This window comes from Xiphias gladius, chromosome 21 (assembly GCF_016859285.1).
Source record: "Xiphias gladius isolate SHS-SW01 ecotype Sanya breed wild chromosome 21, ASM1685928v1, whole genome shotgun sequence".
NCBI lineage: Eukaryota > Metazoa > Chordata > Actinopteri > Istiophoriformes > Xiphiidae > Xiphias > Xiphias gladius.
Window position 1 is genome coordinate 30,837,321 of NC_053420.1, and position 11,261 is coordinate 30,848,581.

General features: G+C 40.1%; 1 protein-coding gene across 1 annotated transcript; it reads right to left on the reverse strand.

Moving 5' to 3' along the window:
- Positions 1-1,048: 1,048 nt before the first annotated feature.
- On the reverse strand, positions 1,049-9,942 carry LOC120807310 (CCN family member 5-like). Its single transcript, XM_040159100.1, has 5 exons — positions 9,886-9,942; positions 7,675-7,891; positions 4,564-4,812; positions 3,782-4,014; positions 1,049-2,229 (listed from the first exon to the last, which is right to left on the reverse strand). Exons 1-5 carry the CDS (start codon positions 9,940-9,942, stop codon positions 1,942-1,944), a joined length of 1,044 nt encoding a protein of 347 aa, XP_040015034.1. The 3' UTR covers positions 1,049-1,941.
- Between the last annotated feature and the right edge of the window lie 1,319 nt (positions 9,943-11,261).

Sequence of the window (11,261 nt, forward strand, 5' to 3'; positions counted from 1 at the left end):
CCCTTTTACCTTACACACCTGTCTTGACGTCATAACAAACAATTACATTTTTGGGCCCTGTTTTAAAAAGAAAACACATGATACAGAATTGAAACCATATTGTATGGATTCTAGATTGAAGTACTGGACGAATAAAGGTATTACTACTTACTGTAATACTAACTTGACTTCTTCTCTCTCCCGTAGTTTTGTTCTTTCTCGTCTCTCTCTTCTCTCTTCCTGTCGTTTTCTGCAGGTATTTCTGCCCCTGGTGCAAGAGAGTCTGGATCTGTGACTGCAAGCCACCTACTGCCCCCATGATGCTGCTCAACACCCGCTGCTTCAATTATTATGATTATCAGTACTATTATTATATTTAGTTTTATTAGTATTATTATTCACCCTGTTATTATAATTATTAGTTTTATTATTAGTCTCATTATTGTTACACATCTTTATGTTATACGCCTGCTTTGCTATGCCAATTATGTAGACCTCACTGTATATGCTGGTCAACCTGCATCCAACCTACAAATGATGTCAGCGGTGCAATTTTTCCCCTGAGGATGTTTGTATGGCGGCTTGTTCAAGAGGCCAAGCTGCAGGATATGTTTCCATGTTTGTAGATAAGCAGACAGAGAGCTAATGTGGATTGCACTTCAAAATCTTTGGGGCTCATTTTGTGTTGTGTTGCCGGCTACTGCTTGGCTGTTAGTCAGGGTTGCTGTTAACCAATGAGAACATTTTTATAGTTACTGCTTTATGCAAACAGTTTAAAATGAATGTATTTTTATTTTGCTATATGAAAGCAAATTCTCAGTCCACACAGACAGACAAAAAAATGGCATTTGGCATGGCATTTAATGGCGTACAGACTGAGGGTTGTTAACGTGAAACCCAAACTTACAAATTATACATTTCTCCTGTGTAATTATGTAGCAGAACTGGGCTGGAGCAGAGGATAACATATGGAATTTAATTTAATTTTTTGGCCACTTAAGGCCAGCAGATGTACACACATCAACATCAACAATACTGTCACCTTATAAAGTTATTGTGACAAGCGTGCAATTCATCATTCTATTAATCCAGGAACTTGATGAATGCAAGTCCTATATTTACTCTCTGTTTTTAGTCTCCACCAGCTCCTGAGGGAAACATCTGGCTCTTTAGCTGCTAAAGGCTCCACTGTGTGCACCAGCTGGTCTTTGACCGGGTCTGTCTGCTGTTTGCTGCTGAGCAGGTAGTGGACAGAGGCTTTATAAGAGCTTTTTCACTGAAAACAGCTGTCGCTTGCTGCTGCTGGAAACAAAGTTATGAGAGCTCTGAGTTGGAACCAAAACGATGAGCTGAAAGACACTAAAACACTCTGTGGAGCTGAGGGGAAATGCAGGGGTGAATAGCTTTCTGTTGGTTTGTGAGCCCTCAAGCTAAACGCAAGTCTTCACAACATTTAATCAGGAACCTATGGATGATACTGTATTGTCACTGAGGCCTTGTTTTTCTCAAACTATCACAGACACTTAAGCTTGTTGATGTCCCAGTTGTGCAGGGTCAGACACATTTTCACATCAGTACAAATCTGAGTGGACAGGATTCAAATGCTAACATGGTAACAGGAACATAGAAATAGAGTAATATGGGATAAAATGTGAATAAGGTTACTTTTTGCTTGTCTTTAAATCTGGATACAGAGTATTGCATAAATCTTAGTTTGTACTATCAAACATGAGTGCACATATACAAAACGTTGTATTTGCACATGTGGATACACTTCCTCAAATTTACACAACTATTGTGGAGTCTCAAGTTTTACATCCTTATTGTAGAATTTACATAATTTTGAAACATTGACTCAACTTCCTGCACTGCCACATTGTTATGTGTGTACATGTGATCATCTTTATCCTCTAGTTTCCTCACAGACGGGACCTGCCTATCTGTCTTGTAGCTGGATGCCCCTCAAAGCCAGGGCAGGACAGTCCGGGCAGCTGTGGCTGGGGATTGGGGGCAGTTGGAGATGCTGCAGGAGCAGGACTCGATCATCATCACCTGCTGCTGGGTGAGCCTGCCCTGGGGGCAGCGGAAAACCATCCGGACTGTCCTAGTATGGGAGGGGCTGCAGCAGCCTCCCTCCGGACAGGTCAAGGCACAGAACCTGGGACGGTAGGCTCTGGTGCTCCAGCAGCCCTGGTGTTCAAGCTGAATGGAAAGAGGTGAACTATAGCTGCTCTCACACACGCTCAACCCCTGAAATACACAGTAACAAGCAAAATTATAGTAGAATTCCTTCGTTTAGGATCACCAGAGGTGAAGTGCAGCTCTTCCTTTAACTGCATTTTTCTCTAAGAACTATGACAAGATTTTGTGTTGTCACTGTTGTCCCCAAAGCTAGCCAAATATTGTTTCCTTGTAGTGTGTGTGTGGCAAAGTGCAGGTGATGCTATTAGCCTGTTAACACATTAGCTTGTTATCACATCTCCTGTTATCACAGGAGATTAAAAAAACTGATTAAACATATCATCACTTGTGCTGTCAGTGTCACTGACAGCGCTCAAGTTCTGTCACTAAATAAATTACATTAAAAAATGTTTAAAAATTGTACATTGTATTTTTTTAAACCCCTTTCAGTTGAGGATGAAAAGTGTTACTATAACACAGTGACAAACACAATATCACCCATGCCACAAGCTAACGTTTAACAGCACATGAGCACATTTATGTTTAATGTTAGCATTAGTTGGACTCCAATTAATTTTTTTCACACCTCACTAAAAGACTGATGATAAATTTTTTGTGTTTGGCTTTTTATTTCACTTATACTGGGCTAATCTCCACCATGATGATTAACCCCTTATTGTACCATTAGTCTTTCATCCTGAGCAGGAAAGAGTTTAAAAAATACAATAAATATCTTATTGAGTGGTTGTATTTAATGTCTGATTATAAATCTGGTTAAATTAAGTACTAAGTGATAAAATGTCTGTAGATGGAAGTGACTAGTTTTAAGCTAGCTCTTTGCTGTGATGCTAGCTGGTTATGCTATCTGGTGAATTGATAATGACCCTGTTGGTACTGTTATTCCACATATGTTCCCCAGGAAAATGATACACTATGAAGACTATTACTAGAGAGAGTGCTGTGTCTTTCTTTTTGGCTATTCTTGCTAACAGGAGTTAGTTGACAGTGACTTGACTTGTAATCAGTGACATCAATGTTTGCTGCATTCCAGCCACGCGTCCATGCCAGTGAGCCAGTGTGGAGCCTAACCCTAACCCCAGCTGTGCTTGGTGTCATCAGTGGTATCAGTTTCAGCTGTGCTTTTCCTGTTATGACAAATCAAAACGTCTGCAATGAAAAAGGCCTGTTGCTTGGACAGGAGTCATTGAAAGTGTCATTACAAAATAAAATTTTCTAGGAAAAAGAAAATTGAAAAAGACCATTTTGACATGAAAATTAAGTTAAAAAAAAAAAAAACTAGTAATGAAATCAAGTTTTTTAACAGTAATATGAGTTTAAATAAGTTAATGAAGTATAGTAGTTCTTTTAATTTCACGCAATTATTTATATAATTATTTCTTTTACAATGTCTATTTATAGTGGAGGTTTTTGAGTTCCATGTAGTTCAAGATAAATCCATACGGAGGTCAAAATGTTGCACCGTTGGCAGCTCAGAAATGCAGTGCATCACCTGAAGTATTTGCAAATTGTACACACGTTGTTGGGTGGGACTTTGCTTGGACATGTATTGACAAGTGTTTGAGCACTGGGACTGAGTAATGTGTGTTGATTATGCACTGACCGATTTCAGTCTTTGGAGCCCCAGCAGCAGAGTCTGGCATGGCCTGACCTGGCAAAGTCTGGTCTCAGTCTGAAAGAGACAAGCCCAGTTCCTGTTGGTGGTGCGGGTGGAGACACCTGGGCCGCAGCTGTGAGAGCAGGGGCTCCAGTCTGAGGTCCACTCGATACAGTTGGAGATCGGGCCAAACAACAGGCCAGACAGCCCACCCCCGTGGTCCTGACGCGCCTGCTCTGCTGGAAAGAAACACAGAAGAGGAAAATATTTGCTGTGTGCATCAAGCTGAAAGTTGTTTGAAGTGGATGGCTTTGATGAGAGATCATGGGTCAGAAAATTTGGCACATATGCAGTCTGAAATGTTGTAAACTGCTGCTCAGACGAGGTTAGATTGCTAAGAATAGTGCTTACAGATGTTTCTCACAGATGTTTGATCTTCCTGACACCTCTTCAAGTTTTGAAATGTATTTACTTGAACACAACCCAAAAGCAACCCGAACCATTACGGTAGCTGACTGTGACTCCATGTTGACCTGAGTTTATTGGCAGCTTCACAGGAATTAGCTGAATGTCATCCAAATGCTTCAGTGTGTTTGTTCGAAACTTAGCAGAGGTGAGATGAAAAAGCCTCTGCAGTCTTCAAAGTTGCCATATTTTTCTCATTCATGAGTCCTAGAAGCTTGACTTGTTCTTGCAGTTATTATTCTGATAGCCTAACCACAGACTTATATTTTGAAATGTATTTCCAGTAATCTTTGTTTTGTTTTTTAGCTCTTTAGCTTCCTTACCTGCTGATGGATTTGAGGAAATATTATTCTCCAGGCCATCACACACCCACTCTTTGCAGCAGCGCCCCGGTAGTCGCACCAGCTGGGGGTTGGGGCACTTATCAGCGGGCCTCTGCAGATCGTCGCTGCAGAGCGGTACACAGGACATACCTCCTCCCAGGCAGTGGCAGAGCAGGGCACAGGAAGGCTGAAATACCTGTCCCTCCTCCAGCCTCCTGCCATTCACCTCACAGCCCAGCTCATTCTGACCTGATTACAGAGGGGGAGAGGAGGAAATGTTAGCTGGGTGAAAGTGATAGGCTCTCTATGTCACTGCTGTGCCATGTATGGAGTGAGTTATGTGAAACATGCTGACAAATAACCTGCTGGAAAAATGAGATCTGTCGATATCCAGCCATTACTATAAGCACATTATCAAGAAATTCCTAGATATATGATGATGCAGTATAGTCAGGAACTGAGCATTTTATCTGCCTAATCAAATCATTGAAAACAAAGGTGTCTGTACCAAACAACACAGGCTTTTAAAAGAAACAAACAGAAATGGTGTCCACTTCTTCATTGAACACTTCCGAAATGGTGAACTGGATAAAGTGTTATTGATAACCTAATGAATGCATAACAGTATTGCATAAAGTAGGCTAGAAATGCAATGCCTGGTATTCTTACCATGAGGAATGGGTGTCATGATTAGTAACAGTAGTAGTGGCAGTAGTGATAGTAGTCGTATCTTTGGGTAATACATATACAAAAACAAAATAGCAAATGGCCTCCGCTACGGCCAACTTTGGTGCATATTTATGCACAACCAGAAAATAACTTATTGCACTGTTTTGCACTGATTCACACACAGAGATATTTCTAAAGCCCTGAACCCAGGCAGTGGAATCAAGCACAGGAAACACACAAGCTGTTTGAAAAATAACATCCTTCAGGGTTCCCACTAAAGTTCTACCTGCTGATTCAGCAGGATCCTTAAAACCTTTTATGAAATTCATATGTTCATCATTATAGAAACCTAAATGTTTATATGAATCTGCATAGTTCAGTTTGTTTGATCCAACTTTAAACTGAAGTACGATGGGTAGGAGAGGAATTCCTAAAGTGAATCAGTTCAGTTTTCTTTTTATGAAAAGAAAATTTCATTTATGACACCATTCACTAGTGTAGGGTAGCATCTGTTGTAGTTTTTCTTCAGATGCTGACAGTAAAACAATGTCGTTTGCATACAGAAGAATATTTATCATTCCCCTTCCACACATTATCCCACAAAATAAAGCTTTAATTTCTTAAGCCAATCGTTAATACGAATCGCCACCAATGTGGGGGGAAAAGCATCACTTGGTTTCACCCCTGATGAGGTTGGGAACATTCAGCCCATATTCAGTAGGACAATAAGCGGAAAGATTCCTATCGATCATATCAAAAGTCAATCAAACATGCACATGTTGACTTCTGTTTTTTAATTTTGTACTTATGGAGCCCATGTTGCCCCTCCACGAGGAGGCCTTCCTTCTCTAGATACAACATGAGCCTCTGGTTCAGTAAGCCACACAGATGGTATTTGGCCAGATTTGAAAAACCTTTAAAATAATTAGCTTAAAATGTCAAACAATTGGGGGGATTTCATATTTCATTTAGTATATTTTCAGCTCCAGGTGCTTTCCCCAATTTTGGTTTAGTGATAGCTGTTTGAACTTGACTATGACTGAGATCCTTATTAAAGGCCTAATTTACAAAATATTCCCCCTCTAATATCTGGCTCTATATTACATTTGCCTCTGCAGTATTTGCTTAGTAGTAGTAGGCATCATCACTACTGTCAGTAGTAGCAGTTGCAGCAGCAGTAGTAGTACTGGTAGCATACTAACATTCAGTAGTTGTCATTGCAGTAGTAGTACTGTTAACAGCTGTGGCAACCTTAGGTTGGGCCTCCCTCTCATTATCATGACATTTGAGTCACAGAGCTAAGTTGTTCTTCTGAAGGATAAATACCTGGCAATCAGTCAGAAACGCAGAAAGCTCTTATTCAAAGATGCCCATGCGGACAGGGCAGTCTTTGGATTTAAACATTCTTCTGTCCTGATTTTTAAGGTCAAGAATTAACTTTCACAGGCAACTAAATTAAAATCTTTTATTATACAGTTGATTTATCTGTAATAATATCGTTTTCCCTTTTTTTGCATTAAAAATCATACAAGGACATACAGACAGGTGACAAATGAAGGGAAAAACCTGAAAAATTAGTGGAGAAACAGGATGACAATGCCCCCATCCACAGGGCAGGAGGGGTCACTGAATTGTCTGATGAGTATGGAAATGATGTGACTCATGTGCTGTGGCTTTCACAGTCACCAGATCTCAACCCAACTGAACACCAATGAGAGATTTTGGACCAATGTGTTAGACGGTGCTCTCTATCATCCAAAATCAAAACAGCAAATGAGGGACCATCTTTAGGAAGACTGGCGTCCATCCTGTTATTTGTCACTTGTCTGTACATCACTTTCAATTACCACCTAATGTACTGTATGTGTGCATGATATGTCAGGCGGAGGAAAGACATTCATTACTTTGAAAGCGTGAAAAATCTTTTTTATTGTTCAGGAAATTGAATATCTTTTTATGCAGGTGGTCAGCGGAGTCTGAAAGTTAAGATATTTGAAATTTTGTTTTTTTTTTACACAAACCCAGCAAAAAATGTGTCACTTCTGATAACCATGTTTGACCTTGAGTTGTGAGTTGGTAAAATGTTTAAAAAACTTTTTTATTATGCAACAAATGGAATATATGCTGTCCGCCTCGTCAAAACATCAAATATATCTATATATGTTATATAAATGTTATATATATATAACATCAAAAATACCTTCAAAGTGCCGGCAAGTGACCTTGTGGGGTTGTGAGGGGATGGTCAGGCATTTATGTTTCACAAAGATGGCTGCTTGGCTCTGTGACTAAAATGTCAATAATATGAGAAGTAGAAATAAGGGCTATAGTAATAACTGTCATATCACTTGCAGTTTTGTCAAAATTAGTTGTATTTAAAGTAGTATTGCAGGTATTTAACCCCAACTAATCTGTTTCAGTTTGAGTGTATTCTGTTCGTACCGACACACTGTCCCGGTCCTCCAGGGAAGCTGGCGCTGTAGTCACACTGCAGCCCTCGCTGTGTGTCACAGGGCAGCCGGTCGGTGCAGGCCTCACCGTCCTGCCTGGCACACAGCTGGCAACACCCGCAGCTGTCAAACATCAGAGGAATGCCAACAGGGCATCGCGGCACTGTGGCTGGACACTGACATGGCCCAGTACACAGCTGACACCACACCTAAAGTCAGAGTAACAAAATAACAGCTGCTGTTCATATTGTTGCTCAGTAAACTGTTTTGCTTACTGTTTACTGGCTCCTCTGGTATTAAAACGAGGTCCAGTCCTGGAGTGGATTCGGCACCAAGACATGTTATGTAAAGGTAATCCACAAATATCACTGTGAATAATTTTCACTGGAACTAATTTCTACTGAAGGAAAAGTTCCAGTGAACACAAGTCCAGAGTAACTCGGACGTTGTTTATGCAAACACATGATGCTGTTGGCTTTTTCAAACATCATTTTACATCATTTGAAACACACAAATTTCCACTCACCTCCATTTTCTGGGGGGAAAGCCTACGTTTCAAAGGTCATTATCCTAAAAGCTCCCATGTGACACAGAAATGATCTGCTGTTCCAGGGTTGTTTTTTTTTCTTCACTGGAGAAGTTGGTGTATCTCAAGCTGAGGCAGATTTGAATTTTGTCTCCTGTATAATGAAGTCTGATTTCCAGAAAAGCACGTGTGCCTTTAATCAGCGAAATGTTTACACTCCTGAACCTGGCTATCTGCTGAACGATCTGCTGGGCGTATTTAGCAGCAGATTTGACTTTTCACTTCAATCAAATGGAACACACAGGAAAGCCCTGCTTTATATTGCCTCTCTAAAGGAGAAGATAATAAAACAGAGGAGGTTAGCTCCATGGTTTAACTCCCAAACCCCACATTAAAGCAAACAACGTGAAAACTTGAAAGAATACGGCGTTCCACCAAAGCGTAAACGCTATAAGAGCATTTTCACTCATGCTCATTAGTGCTTTTACTAATGCTGTGTCTACATTCTCTTTCACTGATAATGGAGCAATCTAATAGTACAGTCTACCTCTAGCTTTAAATGACAACATGTTTCAGAGCCAGGTCCCAGAGTATTGCCAAGAGATGGCCCCGATGACTTCCATTTGAGGATATCATCATATTAACATGTCAGATCATGTTTTTCCATTAAGTCAAATCTAAACTTGCTAACTTAAATCTTTTGTATTTCAACAGCCAACAACAAAGAACAAAATGAAATCACTTTCTGTATCAGAGATGAGAATGCGCTTTGAACAAATCCAATCACTGTGAGAGCTCAACTGGGCAAATAATTATCTACGCTGCTTACAGCTACTGTAAATTACACACAACATCATTTACTGTTGTAGATTCGTTTTTATCACCTTGGATGTGCACAGTTTTCTTTGGACCTGCGAAACAAAACTGAAGTTTGGGTTAAAACAGTGTAACAACCTTATTCTTACTGTGTAATGAAGATGCACAAGGAGGTTTTACTTAAAAACAAACGTTGTGGTGTTTAGGAGAATATACCATATGAATGAGGGGAGCTGAATTACAGCTGCATATTGGCGAACACTAAAAAATCTCTGATGGCACTGATTCATAGAAAGATTTCCAAGGCCCTGAACTTCAGCTGAATATTGAAGCGTGGAATGGTTAACCTTCACATTCTTCCTTTGACTAAGGTACCTCCCAAAGCTCTACCTGTTGAACCAGCAAGAACTGTAACACACACACACACACACACACCTGTTCATCAGTAAGAGCCCTAGATATTTATATATATTTCATATTCATATATATCTATTTGGATTTGCAATTTTTACTCTTGCCTTTTTGAGGAAAGCCAGACTAAAAATCCTGCCCTACCTCCTGAGGCATTACTGCTGTGGTTCTCCTCCTGGTGATGATTAATGGCCTTTAATAGTCCTTTGCTTTGCATTGCTGCCTCCAATAATCACAGTCTAACGTATTTTATTATATCTGAAGAAAAAACCCAAACCTAACCTTTATCATGGCAGGCATTCACATATTGCACACAAAACAGTTCACCACATCACTATGCAGAGATTCTGTGATACGATATTCAAGTAGTTACAGTATATGACTGATGCCACTGGCTAATAATATCATTATTTTACAGCTGGGATATGTATCTCATTTGGCAGGTCTTACCTGGGTGAAGATACACAACAGCAAAGAAAAAACCAGCTGGGCGTCCCTTCTGCCCATCTTCATCACCTCTGTCGTCTGTGCTCCTTCCTTTGTCTCCTCTCACACCCTTCTTCTTCTCTTCTCGGAGAAGATGTATCTATTAAAGCTGCCTACCTCCATTCATTTATATAGTCTAGGTTCTGATGTCACAGGCAGTGGACTGCAAAATAAATAGTTACAGGAGAAGACTGAAAACTTCCAGGCCTATCTCCACATTCCTGTAGCAAACCTTTTCCACTGCCACTGCTGAAAGGTGCTTAGTTAGCCAACATGTGTTAGGATGGCTGATGAAAAGGAGCTAGGTTCAATGCTAATGTGGGCTAATTTGTAAACCTCTGTTATCTCCCGACTGACAAAAGGTTCTGTTTAAAGGAAAAAATCAGTAAGATTTGCCTTTCATTTCTTTAACTTAATTTCTCTCTCTTTGTCTGACTTAAACACTATCAAAAATGGTCCCTTTCTGTCAGTATCTCCAAATATGATCAAATACTTCCATTGAAGTCGCAATAACAATTTTCTGAACACTAGAGGGTTGTGTTTGCGGCCACTTTATAAATCGGAGTTCAATATTCCGTTCTGAAAAAATAATTGTCTGTTGTTTGGTGCTTGGCAGGTTTTTTCTTTTGTTTCGTTTTTTAAACTGGCTGCCGATACAACGACATTAAAACTGCAATGATCCATATTTTTCATACCAACAATGGATCAAATGACTGTGTGTAACATGGAAGCCACTCATAACAGAATCTGCGCTTTCCTCAGCTCTACAGAGCTTTTTTTTAGCCTCTTTAAGCTCGTTGTTTTGGTTTTACATTCACTACTCTACTGTTCCGGTTCAGTTTCCTAGCTCTCATTCACCCTGTTTAGCAACACGAAGAAGCTCAGCCAAACCTGCACCGAATCTGTTGATAATAGACAAAGTTGTCAACTAGCTGGAGAATGTGATGAAGCATTTAGCAGCTAAAGAGTCAGATACTCTAGCTTCAGATAGTCCAGACGTTGGCAGAGACTAAAAGATAAGAGATAAAAGGAGAGTGAGTATTTGCCTTATACTTGTCAGGTCACCAGAAACATGACTACAATTGGATGCTAATGCTGCTCCATGTCTACTGGATGTGTAAACAGGCCAGTGTTTGCAATCATGTTAGCCATATCAACTTAGTAACGTGATATGTCAATGTGTCAGTGGCTGTGTCTGAAATCACTCCCTATTTCAAATATTTTCTGTATTTGCCCACTGCTGTGAGGGTCAGAATTGTATGCTCTATACTTCCTAGTTTTTGCCCTTCAAAAACTAGGAAGTAGCAGAAAGTACTGTCTGCTAATAATCCCATAATGCA

Coding starts and splice junctions, on each gene's coding strand:
- LOC120807310 (XM_040159100.1), bottom strand. CDS start 9,942: ATGGGCAGAAGGGACGCCCAGCTGGTTTTTTCTTTGCTGTTGTGTATC. Junction 7,892..9,885: donor TGTTGTGTATCTTCACCCAG/GTAAGACCTGCC, acceptor CTCTGACTTTAG/GTGTGGTGTCAGCTGTGTAC. Junction 2,230..3,781: donor GGCTCCAAAGACTGAAATCG/GTCAGTGCATAA, acceptor TGTGTATTTCAG/GGGTTGAGCGTGTGTGAGAG.